This window comes from Drosophila gunungcola (assembly GCF_025200985.1).
Source record: "Drosophila gunungcola strain Sukarami chromosome 2R unlocalized genomic scaffold, Dgunungcola_SK_2 000017F, whole genome shotgun sequence".
NCBI classification, from domain to species: domain Eukaryota; kingdom Metazoa; phylum Arthropoda; class Insecta; order Diptera; family Drosophilidae; genus Drosophila; species Drosophila gunungcola.
Genome location: NW_026453173.1, coordinates 266,841 through 288,930, shown reverse-complemented (window position 1 = coordinate 288,930; position 22,090 = coordinate 266,841). Strand labels below are relative to the sequence as shown.

At 46.5% G+C, this 22,090-nt stretch overlaps 1 protein-coding gene across 8 annotated transcripts in view; it reads left to right on the top strand.

The window, feature by feature from the left end:
* LOC128256394 (lachesin) overlaps nucleotides 1-22,090 on the top strand; it is a 70,378-nt gene that overhangs the window by 33,717 nt on the left and 14,571 nt on the right. For 6 of the 8 annotated variants that reach the window (XM_052986733.1, XM_052986731.1, XM_052986728.1 and 3 more), the window contains exons 2-3: nucleotides 804-842; nucleotides 18,774-19,729. In XM_052986733.1, the coding sequence (XP_052842693.1) occupies nucleotides 19,612-19,729 (118 nt within the window). In that variant the 5' untranslated portion in view covers nucleotides 804-842; nucleotides 18,774-19,611. The remainder of the gene's footprint in view (nucleotides 1-803; nucleotides 843-18,773; nucleotides 19,730-22,090) is intronic. The other 2 variants (XM_052986726.1, XM_052986727.1) reach the window with 2 other exon arrangements.

Genomic DNA, 22,090 nt, shown 5'->3' with positions numbered 1-22,090 from the left:
AGGGGGCCGGAGTCAAATAATTACTTTTTCGGATTGGACCAGCGTGTCCTTTTTTAATTATTTGCCCAAAGCCTTGTTGCCTTAGGTTCCCCAGTCCCGTCCTGCGTAGGTCTGCCGAAGCGAGCATAATGAATTTATTTTATTTTCCCCAGAACGGTTCCAATTGGAATTGAAACCGCCTCGCGGGAATGCCTCTGATATGCGAGCAAGCGAGTTGTGCCTGTTGATACGCAGATTAGAGGATTTCCGTGGTCCGATGAGGCGGCATCGGTTCCCATGGACTTTGTGCCCCCATGACGACGATGACAACGATGACGACGCTGTCGAAGTCGCGTCCGTCCGTCCGGCTTAGGACTTAGGCATTGATTGCACTTAAGCCCGACAAAAGGCTGCGATTCCCATTCTGGATGAGGTCGCGACTCGGAGTCGCAATCACAATCGCAATCGCAGTCCCATCCCGATGCCGCTAATGTCAACAGCACGCAAATTGCTGACGCCGAGGCTGACAGGCCTGACTCAGCAGGCGGCAATCAGCGGAGCTGGAATGTGTGTCTGTGGGCATCATGGCCATGGAGCACCCACACATCCGTCTCTGGGCTTTCGGGTCGCTGGGGTTTGAGTTGCAGCTCAGCTGGCAGACACAACAGTCGATGAAAACATGAAGCTATTAGCTCGCATTTGGCGGCCGATGCTGCACTTTGAACCGAATAGTCCTTGAACAACGCTCAAGTTGGCCTGAGCTCATCGCCCACTCACTTATGTATGTACCCACTCACTGACTTTGGTGTTTGTTTTCTTTGCAGGTAGTCAAAGACAGACAGACAGGCCGCATTGATTGGCTGGTAAGTAAATCGATGGCTCCATCGATTTGTGGCCGAGAATAACTGCTGGCCGCATTACGCGTACTCCACCCAAATCCATATCGTGCACAGGGAAATTAATTGCGATGCTTTTGGCTAATGAACTAGTTGAACACAACCCGATAACGTCGGCTGAGGTCACAGGTCACAGGTCACATCGGAAAAACAGCACCCGAACGGCAACGGTAACGGCAACGGCAACGGCAACGGCCAAAAGGACAATTTGCAAAGTGACGTCAAAACAATTACGTGCAGAAATACGCTTGATAATAAAATGAAGTGACCTGGCTCGAGCTCGAGCTGAAAGGCTGGGACGTGTTCAAGTGTTGACTTTTATAAATTGTGCACTCCTTGAGCCCGGCCAGGTGGGAATGTGTTGGCGTGAGCCCAACTTGGTCAGCAATTAATTACGCCAGCAGGATGGACCGGCGGGCGCCACTCGTCCAGATAGGGAGCGTCCGCTCGTCCACTCGTCCACTCGTCCGCTCGTCCGCTCTACCGCTCCCCGACCAGTTTGAACGGCTTTAAAGCGCATTCGGTTGGCCCAATCGACTGCCACCGAAGAGTGAGCCCCTGCGGCACCCTGCCCTGACCCACTTCGCCGCTGGTAGGCGGCTGAATTATATTTGCCTGCCACGCCTGACTGCCTTCGAATGACATTTAAGCGCAGAAAAGTGTCCGCTTTAGTTTATCTCGCCGGCTGAGCGTTAAAATAATTCCGGGCTTTTCCAGACTTTTCCAGACTTTTCCTGACTTTCCTGCTGAGTCCCCAGTTCAGTTGTGTTACTGCTGGCAATGCGGTTTTGCAGCCCTTGCCGCAATTAATGCCAACAGATTAATTATACGCATGGCTGCACACTCGGCGCTGGCTCGCGATCCTTCTGGTGCCGCAAAGCTATGTTTTTGTTTTAAAATTTGTTAAAAAAAAAAAAAACAAAAGCGGCAGGCATGAGACCCGAAGAGCGAGCTTAAAAAAGGAACTGGCGCCTAATGAGTGGACATTAGCCGATGTTCTGGTCAGCCCAGGAACCCTAATTCCCTCGGAATCGGTTTGCAGGCGAGGGCTTGCGCATAATCAAGCTGTCAAATACTTGGCTCCCCTTGTTGTTCGGCAACTTTAAGCATATTTTAAGCGACTGCAATTTGGTATTGATAGGTTCTGGGCAGCAGATGTGGCCGTCACAACTTTGTCCACCCAGCGGGGGAGCTGAGGGGATCTGCGATAAATCTTGTGGCGCTGGCGTGGTTGGCATTAATGCCTACCATCCCATGTGCGAAGATGTCAGCTTCTGGCAGCGGCGAGCAAAGCAGGCGCCAACTACTTCGAGGGGCTTCAATCAGGAACAGAGCCACTCCAAGAGAACTGAGCTGAGACCCTATGGAAGGCTTTTGGGCGTGCCCCTGGACTTTTCCTTGGAGCCGACTTTTGCGATGATTTATTTGCATTTCCCATGAGGACGGCGGGGTATGATTTATGTGTCCTCCGACTATTTATTAAAACAAAAAAAATGCCCTCCTGTCGTTTTCGTGTCATTAGAGACTGCAGACCACATTAATTGCATATTAAAACCTCTTCGGGAAACATTTAGCAGAGATAGTGCTAAGTGCGCACATTCCAATGGCTTCCTGCCATTTAAAAGATCCTGTAGGTGTTAATGCCAGAACGACAGCCATTCTCACCTTCCTAAACACATTAAGCATTAACAAGAAAACCGCAATGTCCCACTAATCGACTATACGATACCCACTACTTACTGGGGTTGGTAAAACATCGATTGTGTGCACCGAAAAAAAAGAAGGAAATATCAATAAAACGAATCTAAATTCGTAATTTATTCTATTTGATTCTGATTTACAAAGCCAATTGAAACGAATTCACATTTACATCCACTTTGAAAATGGAATTTTCATTTAATGCTTCGCTATTTTGTAACTTTTAAGCCTACCTTAATCCTACTTAAACTTTTTGTAAATGCAGTGGGAGCAAGTTCCCAGAAAAATACCGCATTACTTATATAGATAATTAATTTCGCTTTTAATTTTATTCAAATCGGAATCGATATCATATAGCCGCTATAGGAACGTTCGAATAATTGAGCTGAAAACCATCATAGATTTAATGTATTTTAATACATACGCATTTCATTTTAGCTTCCTTTCTGGTTTTTAAAATTAATTCTTGATAAAGTTAGATGTTCCGAATATCTTATATACATTTTTTAACTTGACCAGATGGGTTTCTTCCTTATTTGCTTGTTAACTTTTAACTTTATTTTAACATTCACTAATATTTGGTACGTTTTTTTTTAAGTTTATCCCAGTAAAAGTGTCATTGGCAGTTATAACTCAATTTATTGTAAGAAGATTAGTACGTATTAAAATATATACGCAACAATAAGTTCAGTCCACAATTGTGCGTCAAACCGTTTTAACTGTAGAAATGGTTGAATTTACCAGGAAATTGGTTTCTGGGTAGGGCCGTAAATACTCTGTGATTACAAGCAGCCGGGAACGTGGCGTATTAAATATTATAAAAGACAATTTGCAAATCTCGTATAGAAACCCCACGGCCGAGGCTGAAATCTGCTCCGCACTCTTGTGAGACCGCAAACACACGTGGGTGAGCCGGAAATCATTAGCAACAAAAGGTCATAAACAAACAGGGCCAAGACAAAGTCGAAGCCTTAACAAGCCCTTAGCGATTCTGCGAGTCCCTCGCTCCGTAGGATAACCGCAGAGAAAGCCGAAACGCCAGGCCCACGTGCCTGTGACCTTGAGGGGGGCCGAGTGTGAGGGGTGAGGGGCGGAGTAGGCCATATGAAATATTCAATTGCAGATGTATGCCAGACGCGTTGATAATAGGGATTGAGTTCGCCCGCCAGCTGCCAACTGGATTCGGCGCTGTAAATAAGACACCTTCTCACGGGCTGCGATTTTCAAAACAACCGGCAGGTAATTAACATTTTTATGTACTTTTTAGTAAGGGGCGGGCCAGTGGGAGCTGGGTGGCCACAATTAAACTTGATTTATGAGCAAGATAATAAATTTAACAATGTTGGTCCCAGAGTGCAAGAAGCATTCGACCAGGACGCGACCCTTTATGTTGTACTTAATTTATTGCGATTTCGATTTCGCCGCTTGAAAGCACTGGTTTTAATAAACCAATTTTTACTTTTACTGTGTTAAATGCACGAAGGCCCGGACTTAACTTTTACTTCAGCTTTGGTCTGGCATAAAGTGAATTTTTTGTGCGAACGGCCATTACATTTGAGGCAGTTCAAGTGAATGAAATACTTCATTGGGTTTTGATCCTGTCAGAGGTCTGCGCTTGGTCGGTGGTAATGATTTTACCGCGTTTTTCGAGGCTTCATTCTAGCGTTTCTACATATTTAATTTTACAATTTATGATGACAAAATTTCGATGTCGTTTTGGCTGTTTTTTTTTGGCGTCTGCGGGACCGATTCCGCCAACAGCCAGATTCCGTTCATCTCGGGGGATTCATGCTGTGCACGCCAATACATATTTAATGACAACTTTTCCAGAACGTTTATTATGTATTGATTGACTACGGCTGTGCGGAAACCCATTAATGTTTAAACACTTCAAAATGTGCCTTATTGGCGTGTGCATGTATGATTTATGGGCCCAGCGAGCGGACGTCAATCACGACACACTGCGACCGCCCACTCACATCTCCCAATCCCACTCCCAGTAGCTCCTTTCGCGAAATAAAGCAATCAGAAACACCGCAAAGGCAGTCGTTGCCACGGCTCTGGAGCGACAGCCCGAGTAGTGGGAACTCCAATCAAACTTTTCCAATAAAGTCTTTAGCCTAAAGACAGTGGATAAATCAAGCAATCAGGCAGCGAAAAGGGCTGCCCTCTTCCGGAGTGAGTGTGTGTGAGTGCGCACTGTACGGACAGCCTCCGACATAATTTATGGCGTGCTTTAAACCCGCTGCCCGGAACGAGTCTCTGGCGCATTGCAACGATAATATGGGGCCGAGCGAGTGAATCGAAAATCAGCCCTGTGCCTGGGCCTGGGCCGAGAAGTTTCCGGCCAAAGTGCGAAATTTAACTTTGTCGATTACACCGTGGAGACCACGCTGCGTATACGCAATAATGGGCCAAACTCAAACTCAAAACGAAACGAAACGAAACCAAACGAAACCAAACGAAAACAGACAATCTACACGCAGGAAGCTAACGAGGGAGCTGTGATCGGAGCCCCGCTTACGTGCATAGTTTGGTTAGGCTCGAAAGCGAACTTGTTGTTAATAAAAAGGGCAGCCAAGCAAATGAAAAATACTTTCCCAGTCCCACATCCGCACACCGACATGTGTGGGAACGCGGGGTGGGCCCAAGTGTGGGCGCCCTGTTGGGCAAATTGACTTAATCTAAAATAAAAGTTTAGTGCTGAGCCGAACGCACACACAAAGGCCAGCTCAGGCAAACAGATGGTATTTTTTACAGCCACAGAGCGGTGGGGATGGGTGAGCTTGTTAGGATCCACAGCGATACGAGGGGAGGCAGCATGTTAATTTCCCAGGAAACGCACGATAAAGTTGAATTCTTTTCGAAAACTATTTGACTTTGGGCAAAGGGTGTATTTCGCCCTGGAGCACGACGCGCCCCTGCCGCCTTGAACCGCACAAATAACAGCCAAACAGTCGTTTCATAGATCACATTTTGTGTGGCTTACGTTTAAGTTTGCGTTTACCTAGCACACGCCGAAGGTCTGGGCCGAATCCGAATTAAATCAAATAAAAGGGGAAAAGTTTTAATAAGGAAATAAATTTTTCGAAAATGCTGAAAAGGCAGCAAGATTTACGATGCACAAAAGATAAATTTTACAAATGCTTACTCAAACACATTCGCATACACATACTGAGTCTCATTCACATGCACATGCCAAATGCCAAATGCGCGTTGGCAGGGAAACAATCTCACACTGCAAATAAAATGGCAATTCATTTATTACCCCGCCAGTATTTATGGGAAGCAAATATCCAGCAAAGCATACATATTCGGCACACATCTGCATAATGTGGGGCAATTACATTTAAAAGATCATAAAAACTGGCGGAGATAATACCGAAAAGGCATTTCCATTTCAACGTGCCTCTAAACAAGACTTCACCCTCAAAAGCCTGCCCAAATCCTGCTGAAAGACAAACCAAATCGAGTAGTGATGATTTCGGCATGGCATGGCTCTGGTGTGCTTCGCTTTGATAGCTGGACGTCACTTTTTAGAGTCAGAAATATTTCACGATTTCCACTGCCACATCCAGCGTTATCTGCTATTATTTACGACAAGTTCAAGGGGAATTAAATGGGGAAGTACTCTCACTCTCATTCTCACTCTCACTCTCACTTTCATTTGCATTTGCATTTGAATAATTATACGCTTCTGCGCCCGGTTTGTTTTCATTTTGCTTAAGACTCGCAATGGCGTCTGGTAATTAATTAAAATATTCAATGCCCAGAGAAATAGGGATCTTGCTCGAAGCTGTGGTTGTCGTTGACCCGAGCTTTATCTAGATTCGGGCCCCGGAGCTGACTCCAGCCCTCAAGGACTGCCGCCGGGAGGGGGAGTGCCTCCTGGCCTCTGGAATCCATCTCCCATTAGCCTGACTTGACTTGATTCGGGAGTTTTTGGCCGGCTTCCACTGTCGCCCGCCGCCGCTTGTCAGCTTTATAATTAAGGGCAAAGTTAATTTTTTGCTCTGAGGACGTAGTGTGACTTGACTTTATCCCAGTCCAAGGCCCGTTCCCCTCGCGCCCGTTCGCTCTTCCCTGTTCGCTGTTCCCTGTTCGCTATTCGCTGTTCGCTGGCGTGCAAGCCGGAAAACTCATTATTTTTTAAATGAAACTCTTTCTTTGTGCTGTCCCCAGTTCAGCGCTCCGCTTCCCTTTAGTGCTGTGCTCGTCTCTACTCAGGCTCAGATCCCAGTCGCAATTAACTGAAGAGAATAATGTTGCGGCAGTGACGAGCAGAAACATAATAATTCTGCCCTGTTTTTGGCTGCCCTCCCGCAAATCCCCCTCGCGGCTAAGCTCAACTCAACTTGGCCATGTTGCATTTGTAATGACGTTGTGGATGAACGCGAGCAGGGGTTCACAGCTGCCAGCCGCTGAAGGCGGTCTATCAGCCTGCCAATTACATGTACACAACTCCACTTGCGCGGAGCGTGCGATTATTGCCAATAATTTTAAATTTCCAGAGCATGAGAGTGCCCGCCATCGCGGGCGGGAATCTAGCACCGATTCCGACTTGCCAGAAGGCGAGCAGCTCGAAAGGATGCAGGTGAGGGTAATCGGAATCTTTGTGTGCTGGCACGAGCTGTGGAACGATGCGAGGCGGGGACAAGGAACTAGAACATGCCAAGCACAAGTTTAATGAACCCCACATCTCCCCTATGCTCATAAATGCTTGCATGTTCGTAGGAATTGCTTAGCTGGGATTTGCTTAATTTCCCCCTGCCTCGTGCCCACATGTGTGCTCCTCCCTGCACCGCTCCCCTAACCGCTGGATGGCTGCCTTTTCCATTCCGAACTTATGGCCACCAGGGGAATTGCGTTGCACGCGTCGTATACGCAATATTTCCGCCCTTCTGGCTATGGCTTAAACATTTCGCTCACACACAGAGCTGAGCTCCTTGCCAGCCAATCAATAATATGTAAATATTTTGCACTTCTTTCGCATTGTTTTCGCTTAGCTTTGAAGTTGTGCATAAACACTTGAGCCGAAAATTTAATGACATCTCCAGCGAGAGGCAGCATCTGACGGCAAGTGGGCGTGGCTGTCGCAAAATCATACCAAACCCTATGTGCCAGCTGTGTTTGACATGCACCCCCATTCGGCTTTGACGTCCTTTGTTTGCCGAGCGACCTGGAGAGTCCTGGGCCATTTGGCAGCACGGCCGGCACTGCGAGTGGGATGGCACACGCCCCCAGCCCCCTGCACACAGCCAACTTGCCTGCATTCCGGCTGATGCAGATCAGCTGCGTGCAAGGGCAAGCGTCGACTTCGGACTTCTTTGGCACGGCACTGGCCCTGCACACGCAGAGAAGTGCTCAGGAAATGCCTGTCATAAAATTGTCAATTTTGTGTCGCTGGGGAACAGTTGGCCGCTGGCCTGCCAAATCCGAGGCCTGGCTTTTAGTTCAATAGTCATGACTGTCCAACTAATGCGCCAAATCCTCTGAGGTCAGCCTAAAAGCTGGCCAGGCTGAGATTTCGGGGCGGGCGTGGTCGCCCGATTCGATTTCCATTACTGGAGGCATGCTGGTCGGCGCTCGAGACCCAACTTTTCCATTGCTTGCAGTTTATATGGGTTGCCACTGATTTGGCCTACATATTTTGTGCCAATTCCGGTCCCCCTCCGACCGGATTTTGCAATACGTTCGCAAACAAACCATTGTGTATAAAAATCCGTTGGGTGTTTTGCGGTTGTTGGCGTACTCGGCGAAGTCGCCCCACGAAAAATATTGACGCTGGAGCGGCTTTAGCGCCCCGAGCCGTACAAAACCCAAAACCAAACACGTTTGGGCCCCATGTTTTACTGCACTTTTTGTTTGGAGTTTTATGTGGCCATCTATGGACGGCTTTGGTTGTCTATGCCTGGCGGCAGCCCCGCCACAATGGGTCTTATTTTTTGTTCGTTGCTTAGCTGTAAAAATCATTTTATGAGTTTGCATAAAATTTTGTGGTTTTCACGCCCATGTTTATTGTGCCCCGCTGCAGCATATGCTGCCATTGTCGGTACGTTGTCGTCTATTGATTTTATTTCCAGCTACATCTCAGCTGTGCCAACATCAGGCTATACCATTCGATTTGCGATTGGAACGGCTCCGCACGACTTGGATGAAGCCGTCCTTCGTCCAGTGCACTGTGGTCCCAACTAGAAGTGATCCGTGAGTCCTGCAGTTTGGTATAAGATAGTTAGGTTACCCCACATAGGTGACACTCAAGAACTGTTTGAGCGGCAAATTTTTCTTGTGATGACTCAAAAATGGGATAAAAACATTTGAAATTTTTTTATTTTTATTTAAATCTTATTTCTACAGATTTACTTTAAAAAGGAAGACGACAGAGATTTAGATTTACGTCTAAAAACTCGAGCACTTTGGTTTAACTTTTACTGCTTCAAGGAAAAAAAAACAGGTGACATGTATCCTTAATTCAATTTAAACTTTTAAATTCAACATACCTTTCTTGTGTTATTTTGTACAGAAGCAAGGAAAAGCCGGAAGCTTAAACTTGTTCTTAAGTTTTCACTCTTCTCTGTGAACAGGAAGCTGATCGGATCAATGAACTTTGCAGCTGTCGTAAAAATTCAACTAAGAGTTGTCGATTATTTTTATTGAAATAATATACTTTTAGAATAAAAAGGAAGAAAATATTGTGCTGAACAATCAGTCGTTGGGACCAAAGTGTGTAGTGGTCGCGCATTTTGAGCATTTAAAAATTAATTAAACTCTGGCTTTCCTTCCAGCTGGCGACATTTATTAGCCACACCATTTGACGGGCCGCATTTATTGATTGGCACGAGCAACTAAGTGTCCGGGCCGATAACACGGCTCATTAAATAATTTGACCCCGCGTTGAAGGCCATCAAATTTAATTTGCGAGACGGCAGGTCGAAAACGTCGGAGCCGGGCTAAGTCAGGCGAACCATTTCACAAGGCACCTGCCCCAGCGCCCAATACCGACCGCGTTCGGGTGGTCTAGCCAATTTCCCGTCCTCTCTAATGACACTCCTTTTAATAAGCATGCATTGGGCCGACCCGAAACTTTTGTGTGCTTCAAATACCCGTTCAGCCAGCAGGAAGCCCTGGGTGAACCGAGGCAGGCTTGGACCGCAAACGGATTCGGCCAATTGTGTTCAGGCCATCGGTCCTGACAGGCAACGGCTATAAAGTGCCACTTAAATCCCTGCCAGAAGAATCCGGCGCGCCAAGAAAACAATTAATATTGCGTATGCAACAAAGACCGTTTGTTTTAGTGGCGCCGGAGCGAAGGATCCTTGGCCACCCAACACGCAAAACACCCAAACAGCCATCAAATTCAAATCCACATGCGTGGCCTGGTTGGGAGCGGAGTAGGTGCGATGGGGTACTGGGTGGCCTGCAGGTAAAATAAATTATTATTTATTACGGTCATTAGAGCTTAATGGCGGCAATGATGTCCACCGCGCAATGGCCCGGGACGGGCTCTAGGGCAACGGACAACGGACCACGGACAACGGACAACGGCAGAGCCGCGGACTTCCGTCGCTTAATCGAAAGCGAAGGAGAAGCATTTGCGGCCGGACAACCTTTGTGTCGGCCGGGTCCTGGTCCACACCCTGGGATGGACATGGACCCTTTTTAATGGCAACCGGTTCGCATTATGAGGCCCGCGTGCTGTCCTTGAAAACAGTCCGCCGGCGCAAACAGACCGCAGCCGAAATAAAGACAGCATGAAAGAAAGAATTTCGGGCTGGAAAGCATTTATCGTAAATTCAAGCCGTTATTATCTGGCCTGGAGGTGTCGGCTGTAGGAAATATTTATGCACTGCCAAAGTTTCGGCCCGGCCATCATAAATGTCGGGCGGCCGTTAGTTGGCACAAAGGCATCGAGACCGGGCCTCCCTTTGCCACGCCCACCCGCACACATCCACAGCCCCGCAGAAAGGCATATTAATGGTGCTTGGCCTGACACATTGTAAATTCAAATGCATTTCTCACGCTCCTTCTAGTTCTGGCGGGGAGCGGGGCCGAAAAACGTAGCCCCAGGCTTTTACCGCAAAGTGAGAACAATCAATCAAAGGGCATACGTGTGCACACCCTTACATATATGTACATATACCCACACCAAAACTTAGTCAGTTATGCATGCGGCAGGGCTTGCGGGAGAAATTAATTTCATGCACTTATGAAATATTGTAAGGCGACAATTTGCATAAAACATGGACCAAGATTACGGGGGCGGAGGATACTGTGCGAAATGGAAACGAGGCTTAGAGTTCCAGCCCTAGATGATGGACTATGGGCCACCCAACTAGATAACCCTTAACTTCAGGCTTTGTGGTTTATAAGGCAAAGCTGGCCGGCTAGAATGTAAAACAGACAACCCAGCTATTTGATGGACAAGGACGTGGTAGCCAAGAATAACAAACTTTAGTTTAAGCACACACAAAGTGAACCAAAACAGTCTAGCTAAAGATATTTTTCAAATGAAATGTATAAAACATTTTCAGCGATGAAATATATGTAGGCACTATGACGATTACTACCTAAAAAATTATAGTGCCACAGACTTTTTATTTATGGGTATTGCCTAACAAATAAACAAAATAAACAGTAATGCATACTTAGTTTTGAATATCTTATGGTTTCTGGATGTAGATATTATTAGTTACAGACACACATAACTATTGAAAAAAATGTTGTATTTCGTTTTCGGGTTCAAAACAAAAACAATACAGTGTTCCAGAAATCGAACATCCCTCTGCTAAAATTAAAATTTGAGAAACAATGACTTTGAGATAGCCGGAAAATATTTACTTTTAAATTGGTACGTTTCTTAAGATTTGTTAAACCGTTTTTAATATTTAGCAAGCTCGAATATTTTCCATATTTGAAAATAAACCTATGTTCCATCAAGTGAAAGTTCCGCCGTACAGCTAGAAATACGAATACGACATTGTTAATTATGTATGCAGCTCATATAATTAGAGTGACATAATTTCTTTTTTTCTTGCAGACAAACACTCTGAATACACCACCGCATTATACAAAAAAAAGTCCCCGCCTTAAAAAATCTGATTTTGATGCAATTTTTCCAGTCTTCAATGGAATCAATTTTAATTTATATTGATCTACAGTCATCTGTGTGTTGAAATTTCGGTTTAAGCAGTATTGAAGCAAACATTATTTTTGTTAAAATCTAAATTTTTTTGCAATTTTAAAAAGTTGTGGCACTCTTTATCATGTCCTAAAATGAAAGCCAATTTATTTATACAAGTCAAAACTTTAATTTATTTTAGAAAATGCATTCCTTACGAATATCTTACCTTGTTACCCTATTACACTCATTGAAAAAAAATTCTAAAAATGTAGAAATCTCGTCTTTGATGAGGCCAGCCTTTGAATCAACGACAACAATTTCTTTATTCAAGAAAAAATTTGAGTTAAAGATTGAAATCCTTTCTGAATGTTAACTTTTAAGAAAGAACTTTCTTAAAAATAGGAAAAAGCATTATTTTTCGGACGACAACAGCAACAACAATTGTTAAGATTTTAAAGGTGAATTTGTCTTTGAGTTCCATAAAGCAATATCCTTAAAAAATAGAAAGCCAGATTTTGACTAGTCTCTCTATCTGTATGAAACTTTCCCAGAAGTTGTCTTCCTATTGCAGGTACTATATAAGTCGGAGCGAACTGGTTCCGACGACTATATCCTATAGGAACAAAAAAAATGAAAAAAATCATAACTTTGCTGTGTTTTATTTTATTCTATAATTTTTCAAAATTTAGTCATGGTTTATTATTTTTGAATTACGGCTTTAACCTAAAAAACATAGGACTACTAAATCGGAATATTAAAAAAAAAAAAAAAGCGCTACAGTCGAGTTTCCCGACTATTAGATACCCATTACCGATTTGTTGTCTACCGATAGATTTGACCAAAACAGATCCACTAAGTAGAACGGCTAAGGTCTAACATGTATTAAAGTGACGTGACAGACGGGTTGAGTGGTATGGTCCTTTCTCCTACAATGGTATAATTTTCTAACGAACAGAAGCGTGCAGATCGGGTCAAGAAGCCTTCAACACTGCACCCGTCGCGGTTCGGGGCGTGGTAGTTGCAGCTTAATCTTTTTTCCAAGTCCTGTCAGCAGATAACTCCACGGCTCCACCGAGGCGCCTTTTCTTTGTGCGATCTGTGTGAATTTATGCTCCACGTGTGTGCGTCGAGTTTATAATTTCTGACACAAAATTACATGCACTTTTCGCCATGTACCGTGGCGTTCATGTAATTGCTCTTGTAGTTCTGTGTGCGTTCGCTCGCTCGTACAAGTTTTCTTTGCCGCTGCTGCTTTGATAAATGCGCATAATTTCAGTAGTTTTCCTGAAGTAGCGAGGGAAACTTCTGCTGGCGGCACTCCCCCAGGACCGCGTGTGTGAGTCTGTGTGTAATAGTCTCACTGCTGCGCTTTATTGTTCACAGCGCAGCGTTAAACATTATGCCGGCTGGCTGGCTTGGCTGGCTTGGATGGTTCAGGTGGCTCAGGTGGTTCAGGTGGGCCAGTCGAGTTGTCTTGGCGCGAATTATGAAGACGATTACACGACTTTATAGGTGGTGTGTAGTTGCCACAGTGGGCGGTTGGTGGTGGTGGGCGTGTCTGCGGGGTGTCTGCACATATTTATGAGCAGCGATGCGCTGCGACATCGCCCGACGCTGACTTAATGAAATACCTGGCAAGATTTATGTGCCAGTTGACTGGCACAGGGGACACACGTGGAGGGCCAGAAAGGGAAATGAATTTTGCTAGAAAATAGTGCAGTCACGTTTTATTAGTTATCCTGCGGCAAGGGCTGCTTTAAAATTCATCAGAAATGCCGGCCGGAAAGCATGGGACCAGAATGCATCCGTTACGGGACAGTAGCTCAACCTAAAAGAGGTGTGACTCCCAAAGAACCGATAGCTTCGATGGCGAAAAACTCGTTTCGCCTCCTCCTTCCAACCGCTCGGCTAATGTCACAGGGGTTTTTTCCCTTTGGGTTGCCCTGAATATCTAGTTTCAGTTTCGGCCCCCCTCGCTCACCTGAAGCCAGCAGACCGTTATCGTGCGTTTTCCTGTAAATAATTCAGCTGCAAAATTCATAAAGCTGCGCACAGTCCCACTGCAGGGCGCTCCGCTCCACCCTTGTTTTGTGTTTTTCTTTAATTGTTTAGAAAATAAATCACCGAACGTAGAAATAAGTTGACAACACCACATGAAATAAAAACGAACGACCCAGCCACGTAAATAGAGCAGTGGAAGATAGGGCTGGTGTGGGCGAGCGCCGGGCGAGCGTCGGGCGGAAACGGAACTAACAAAGCACAAAACGAAACAAAAATGTCCACCAAAAAAGCGAAACTCAGCAACGAGCGTGGGAAGGCGGGAAGCGGGAAGCGGGAAGGCGGGAAAGGAAAGCTGAAAAATGAAAAGAAAAATACCCACAAAGCGAACGGAAAAGCAAAATTGCCAAACTAAAACTTTGCTGCAGTCACGACACAGTCGCAAAAAAAACGGCAAATGCCGAGCGAACAAGTTAGGGTCCTGTGCTGGGGGTTGGGGAATGGGGATGGGGATGGGGATGGGGATGGGGATGGGGATGGGGATGGGGATGGGGGTGGGGATGGGGATGGGGATGGGGATGGGGATGGGGATGGGGATGGGGATGGGGATGGGGATGGGGATGGGGATGATGAGAGGGAGGGGTCGAAGGCACAAATGTAGTGACACACACATCCAAACAATACCTAGGCAATGGCTGGGAAACTTTCGTCCTTTTGGCCTGTAACAACCGTGGCAAAGCACAAAACAATTTACGAAAATTTGTACAATTTCTAAACTTAAATAAACACCGAGAATAGTTTTATTTTTGTTACCCCCGCCACGATTTCTGTGCCGCCCCAGCGAACGGGGTCTTAAATATTTGGTGGCATACTTACGAGCGTCTCGTAGAATGCACCCGCTAAATGGGCTGTCGACAACTTAGTCGCTGCTCTGGCAGTTTTAATTAAAGCTAAATGAGCAGGCGGAAGGGGGGCGAAGGAGGAGGCTAGTCGAGCTCAACAAACTGTCCTCGCAGTCACGCAATGGCTCGGAATAATTCAAATGTTGCCAATGCACTTTGCAGCGGTAAATTAACAAGCGCCAAACTTTAAGTTATGGCGTCGCAGCGGATGCAGCTTGGGCGGAGCGGTACAGTGGGCACATCGGGCTTAAATTGAAAAAGTTTCGTAGCTAGCAAGTTTCCTTCGCTTTTAAATGTTGGCAACTAGTTCTGGGAAAGGATTTGCTGCTCCCCTCGGGCAAGCTAACAAGTTGGCCATATAAACTTGCACCCGCTGCGTTGGTGAGCTCTGACTCAGCCTGCCACTTTCTCGCATGAAAGCGGCACTCCGAGGATTGTCTTCATATCAGACCTTATTTCACTTAGCAAACAACTATGATATGCAGAAATCTACACCTACAACCATATATCTTTGAAGTTCTTCGAAATATGGTAGCAAGATTTGTTTGTTTTTTAAAAAGCAGCTTTAAAAATACTTACAACATTCGAGGGCCTCAACAAGTCATCCTCTCCATTGGAATGCCCATATCTACTATAATATTTTGATTTATTGACAACCAAATAAATCAAAATTAAAATATTTTAATTTTCACTATGTTTTATTATTCATATTATGCAAAAGGTAAAATCTAAAGTTTTAAAATTGCAGCACGAAGGACTCGTCTTAATCAGAGAACTTTAAAAAAGCATTGACTTAATGCTGATTCTTGGCGCAGGCCGGATAATCGGTCAATTATTGAGAGTGCAAGGGACGACGGAGATGACTGTATATAAAAATAGCGCAAATTAAGGGCATTCAAGTGCAACGCAGCGGAAACGGAAGCGTGCGCAAAACAATTACCCGTCCGCGAGTGATGCAAAATGGCCACGCATGCACACGCACCCTCCCCAGAAGCGGTTGATTCGAGTGCATGGATGGTATTGCAGAGTCACTACCCGGTGGGCTCTTCAGGGGGGAGTTTATATAATGCTCATTTTTATGCAGCCACTCAAGTGCAATCAAAATGCGTAACGCGTAATTTCCATTTGAATTTGTGGGCTTGAGTGGGAGGGGCGGGTGCTGGAAGCCGAGCGCTCGCACACCAACAATTCAGCCACAGAATGGACATTGTTATGGCTTGCTGCCGCATTTATGGCATTTGTATTGCAGTCCGACATAAATAGCTTTGCCCTTTGCCCTTTGCCCACGCCCTCCGACGCAGTACGACGTTTTCCTAGTAGGCGGTTACAAATGCAATCTAGTCGCCATGGCCAGAGCTTGCCGTAATAATTATCTAATTTCCCCGCTTGCCGCGCTAATCGCGTTAATTTCGAATGCTAATTAAAAAGCCAACCAATGCGGGCGGCCGCCATTTAATGGATCTAAAGCCAAATTTTCAAACAGTAGTTGGCGGTTGAAACTTTTGAGGGCACACAAACCCTTCTCCTCACCTGGACGGAATCCAAAACGGCAGCAGTGTGTCCGCACTGAAAAAGTTCACTTTAATAAGCTATATCCCCTGCAGTCATACTTGACAAATGTCGTGTGAAAAATGGCGTGAGTTCTGAAGACAGACTTTTTTTGGCTTGGGCTGCTGACCCCGTAGCCTAGCTAAAATTTGAATGCCCCAGCAGAGGGTATGATAACTCCAGTCAAATGTTGAAGGGATGAGCTGATCTGATCGAACTGTCCGTTCGTTTCTACGCAAGCTAGTCTCTGAGTTATCCCCCAGCTATCCCCAAAATTCTTCCTCCTATTGCAGGTAGTATGTAAGTCAGAAAAGAAATAAACTTCAGCAAGTTGAACTTAAATACCCTTGAAGCTATAAGAACTATTTTATTCTTCTTAAAGTCTTGTCACTATCGTCCATTCTTACATAGCTGGTAGGGAATACTAGCTTCGGCATGGAAAAGTTTGCTTTCTTGCTGTTTCGGTGTGTGTATTCTTATTGACGATGTAAAGTCAACTTTACAATACAAAACAGCAAGACAAATGTGTTAATGCAAATTTGTAACTTTTTTGCCCCAAGTTCGATTTCGGTTATCGGCCAAACCCAATAAACACTGATACTACTTGCAGTTTCCGTCCACAATAAACACGCTCCTTGCAATGCCCACTTATGCTGGCTGAATAATGGCAGCAATAACAGTAAGGCAATAACGCAGTGCATTATGCAACAAACACAAACTGGGCCCCTTAGTCAGTGCAGTCCAGTCACAGTCACAGTCACATAAAACACCCGAGCTTCGGCTGGGGCCCAAGCCCAAGTTAGATGACAGGCTAAACAAAAGCTGCAAAATGAAGTATGAGGTCAGCAGCCAAGAAAAACAAAACAAGGCAAAACACAAAGGGAAGCACATGATTGTCGCTTGAAACTTGAGCCACAGCAACTAACCTCATGACATCAGCTTTTTGGGCTCGCAACTTATTACAATTTCCATATAACCTAGAGAAAGAATGCCCCATAAGCAGGGTGGCGTTTTGGGAGTGTGAGTGCGAGGTGCAGTGCACACAAATGCACAAATGCGCATATGCAGTGCGCGAGTGGAAGGAACGGAGCGCACAGGGGGGAAAGAAACAGAAACAGAAGCAAAAGCAGAAACAGGAACAAAAACATAAAGAGAAAGAGAATGAAATGGGGGAGGAAGAGGGTCAGCAGCAGCAGCAGCAGCAGCAGAGGCAGAGCAGGGGCAGAGCGCCGAAGGAGGCGAAGGCAAATGCCATGTCCTTCAGCGCTTGCCCTCGCAATGGCAATGGCAAACGCAAAGGAAAGGCAAAGCCAAAGGCAAAGGCAAAGGCAAGGCAAGGAAAACTGCTATGGGGTCTTTAAGTTTTATGGCACCATTGTGTCAAGATAATAATACGTACGTCGCTGTGAGTGTACGTGACTGCATTTAAGTGCATAGTTGTCTAGAACAGCACTCTCGCTCGGAGGACACAGATACATAAACAAGCATTCCTCTGGCATGACATTTGCTCTCCGAATTACTCTAAACTGCTGCATTTGCTGCGATGCTATATGCGATATGCGACTATGGGACCATGCGACTATGCGACTATGGGAAAGCGAAGGAAGCAAAGTGGCAGCAAATAACTAGTGGCCGTGCCAGCCACCCTCGAGCCAGCCCGTCCGGTATTATCAATTTAAATGAATTGTACACGAGTGTGCCATAAATTCGGGCTGAATGACATTTGCTAATGTTTGTCCATGAGGGCAGCGGCGTTAATTAAATACCATGGCGTACTTGCGGGCTGCAGCGCAAATCAGAAATTCAGTATCGCCGAGCTCAGAAAGGAAAGCCACATAGTTCTGTAATTAAAATGAGCGAACGCTTTGGCAATTCTGCGGCCGAATTTCAATTTTAATTTATGTGCACAACGCTTCGCGAAATTCGGATTCATTAGCGCTGTTTGCGCAGCGAGTTGAATAAACTCTGTCCGTGAAACCGAACAATCGAAGAGCTGCCTCTGTGTCAGCATTAATATCCATCGGCATAAACATAAAAAACTTATAAAATGTAAGGGAAAATAAAAAACAGACTTAGAGCAGAGATCCGCGCAGATAAAAATTATGACGAGCGCAAAACTTTGCCCAAGTTTTCAGTGCTCTTCGCTTTTTATGCGTCTCAGCATAAAAATTTAAATAACCTCAGACTCACTCACGCGTGCCAGCAAATAAATACAAATTTATGGAAAACCCTGGACTGAGTCCTGCTGCGCGTTGTCCTGTCCGGCCAATTGTTGGCCATTCGGGCGGTGGCCGCGACAGCCATTTTGCATAATCTCGGACCCTCCTGCCCTCCTGCCCTCTTGACCTCCACGGACTCCCTGCAGTCGCTGACCTATAAATAATGTGCCAAATTTGCTTGAACAATAAATAAATTTCATTCTATATGCAAATGAACAGAAATCCCCGCCGCTCGTTCCTTCGGAGGGAGCAGTCGGAAGTAAGTGAAGTCCAAATCTAGAAAAAAGGAATTGGCACTGCAATTTTAATTGAGCCAGGCAATTAGTTTTCCATGCCCATGCTTATTTAAAATAGTTTGTTATTTGTCCAGCTATCTCATATTCATGCTTTTCCGTACCCCTCTTTCTTTCAGCTCACATCGCAAGAGGCAGGAAGCGGAAAGACCTTCCGAGGACACTACACTACACTGAAAACGATCCATCATCTCGGCATTACGCTCCGGCATTGTTCCTCGCAGAAGGAGGAGAAGGCAGAGCGGGCAGAGCAGCCACTACAGCAAATTGAATGTAATTTCATAAAAAGGCGAGTGTTAATTTTTTGCCAGCCACACAATACAAGATAGATACCGACGTGGCTTAATGTGCTAACACGCAGTGACATGAAAAATGATGAAGAGCATGCAACTTTCGCCCGCACCCAGCCGCTAGAGCAGGAGCCCCAAAGAAAGGAGCGCGCGACGAGCTGCAAATTTGAGACGCTTGCGAGGAGCAGTGGAGCATTGTAGCTCGCAGGACAACAGACGGCAACGCATTGACAAGCGACGGTAAAAGGAAACGGCAAAAAAGGCAAAAGAAGCAAAAAAGGGAAAAAGGGAAAAAAGACGAGAAAGGCAAAAGAGGCAAAAAAGGCAGCGCTGCACATCGGACCAGCATCATTTATCAGCGGCGCATCGCACCCACAGCAACGCCTGCCCGAGGAGGCATATGTGTGCCGGAGATGCCGGCATTGTGTGGCTGCCGCAGCTGAAAGGATTCTGCGCGTTCATTCAAAAAACCATTAACCCTAATAAGCAGCCACAAAAGCCAGTCAGACAATACGCGCCGCCCGCCCATCGATGTGCCAGTCGCCCGCCCCTTCCGCGACCCAGGACACAGGCTGTGGACAGTAGGCCGTAGCCGAAGGAAGGAGGAGGAGGAGGAGGAGGAGGAGCTGCTGCATCAGGAGGAAACCGGCCCCGGTAGCGAGACAGGATGCCAATGGTGCCGCCACGGCTGCTGCTGCGTCTGCGGCGGCCCCTGCACTTGATGGAACTGCGCGTCCTGCTGCTCTGCCTGCCGACGCTGCTGCTGGCCACCACCCTCGAGCCAGGTGCGTTCCACTCCAATCCCATACCCTTCCCTCCCGAGATTACTACCTTCCCCCCCCCCCACAGAATTTAATTGGGGCTGCTTCTACGGGATCGGGGGCTGGGCTGGGGGGACTTAGTGGAGTGCTAAGTAAATTAAAGCGAAATTTATGCGAACTGCCCAGTCCAGCCCAGCGCACTGATGCCCCGAAGAATGCGGCAGTTTATTTTAATATTTACACGAAGCCAACAAATCGTTTCGAACCGTGGCCTCGGGTCTCAGCCCACTGTCCTTGCCCCACAATTAAAGCCCCTTAACGCCGGCCGAAAGCCAGCGAAAGTTTGCCAATTTAGGGATTTATTGTGCTAGGAATTTTATTATCATTTCCGTCGCGTTTAATTTCGCTGGAAGTGTTCTAGGCATGCACCTGCGGCAGAAACTTTCGCTGGAAATATTTTCGGGCAAGCTATTCAGCGTTTAATATTACAGGCGGGATATTTAAATGTTTGCAATTCATTTCGCAAATGGAACGCAACCGAGCTGCAAGGGAGGGGGCTCTAAGCAATTATCTGAATGCAGCCAAGTAATTTAGAGCTTTCGGAAATTGCTGGGCAAACAATTATGGATGCTTTGTCCAGAGCGCATCGCGTTTTGACCTTCCGCGAATTTACCTCAAAAAGGCGGCGATTCGCGGCTGCGAGCCGCACCCAAAGAACTCACTTCGGGGCCGCCCAGACCGACACCGAAACCGAGCCCCTCCCGCTGACAGTGTGTGTACGTATCACGTATACGCATCGTTAGAGCGGCTAAGTTATGGCCAACACGTAACATTCACAAATAATAAGGATAATGAAAATACACAGGGGAGAGATTAGCGCCAAGGGCGCCCCACCTTGTTGATGGGCACGACGTAGTTGCTGCCCTTGCGGCTTTGGTTTTGACCTGGGGCGCCACGAAAAGTCAAAGTCGCCGTGCTTCCCTTGCTGCCTGCCCCCTTTGTTGCTCGAGCGTTCCCTTTGTGTTTAGTGTTATTTCTCGCCGACCCGCAAACGCGTTACGCATAAATTACCCGGCCGGCCGCGCCATCCACGACGACACCTTATCAAATCGCGCGGCCCGCTCATTACGCAGCCTCCTGAGAGAAGGGCCACGCCAACAACGAACTGAGATCGTGTGACAGTGCAAAAATTGAAAATTTATGGCGACGACTTGTGGCTTGGAAATCGCTGTCCGACAAAACTTTTTAAATTTACTTTTAAAGTGAACGTTACTGGGCCAGAAGGCGGGGAGGGCAGCGGCAGGGGCTTGTGAAAATCTGCGAGCTCCTTGCGAAAGGGAGTGACTAGCGTGGAGCCGGTGAACTCAGCAGTTTGAGTGACGAAGCGCTTTTACGCTTTTACGAAGCCTGCCTAACTCCTGCATTAATTTCAGACCCTACCCTTTGGCAAATCGGATGTATCGGAATGAACGTAAAAGTTGTTTCCCGTCGATGACTGGTTCTCCCCATGGCAGACACAAAGTATCATCCGTTTAAAACTCGATCCTTTTCAGCCAGGAAAGGGGATGGCGCAGACACGTTTTTTCGGCTTCTTTGGCAGCACAGAACGTAGCCAAAACACCGTTTGGAAAGCGAATGGAGAGCGGGGCAAAGTCAGCTTAGCAACATGTCGGCCTGTCTGTGGGGCTGTGTCACTGTCACTCTGGGCTCAAGGTCGTCCTCCCACACGCACGGCATCGAGCACGAGCCACCTTGATTTTCCCCACACTCGATGGCAGGCTTGAAGTGCAAATGAGTTTGAAATGGCAGGGTGGTGGCAGGGTGGTAGTATTGCGTCGCCGTCAGCTTTTTCGCAAATTTGCTTAGCGGTTTCAAAATTAAGCTCGTGAGCTCGCCGTATGAGCGGCGCAAGGTAATGCCAGGGCGAGATCTTTCACCCGCGGGCTGAGACCGGGCTATGGGCTATGGGCTACGGCAGCCAGGCCACGGGGAGCCAGGGAGCTTAAAAACAGCTAAGCACTCCAGCCGGGCGGGCAAAGACCGTCGACTTAAGCAGATTTAGGGATTAACACTCGCACACTAGCACGCCCAGTGCAAACATATTGGTGGGGAATTAAAATATTACGTATACGCTGCGGAGAACGGGGAGCGCTGACTGCTGACAGCGAACGAGACAGATAAATAATAATTTGAAACATGGCAAGTGCGCACAGCTACAGCTACAGATACAGCACCAGCTACAGCTACAAGACAACAACGACGACAACAAGGACAATAACCAATGTGTCGTGACTGTGGGCCATACAACTTAAGCGGTCGGAGGGCGTGGGGCGAGAGATTGACAAGAAATATTTATTATTAATAATAAACATGCGAGAATGCCAG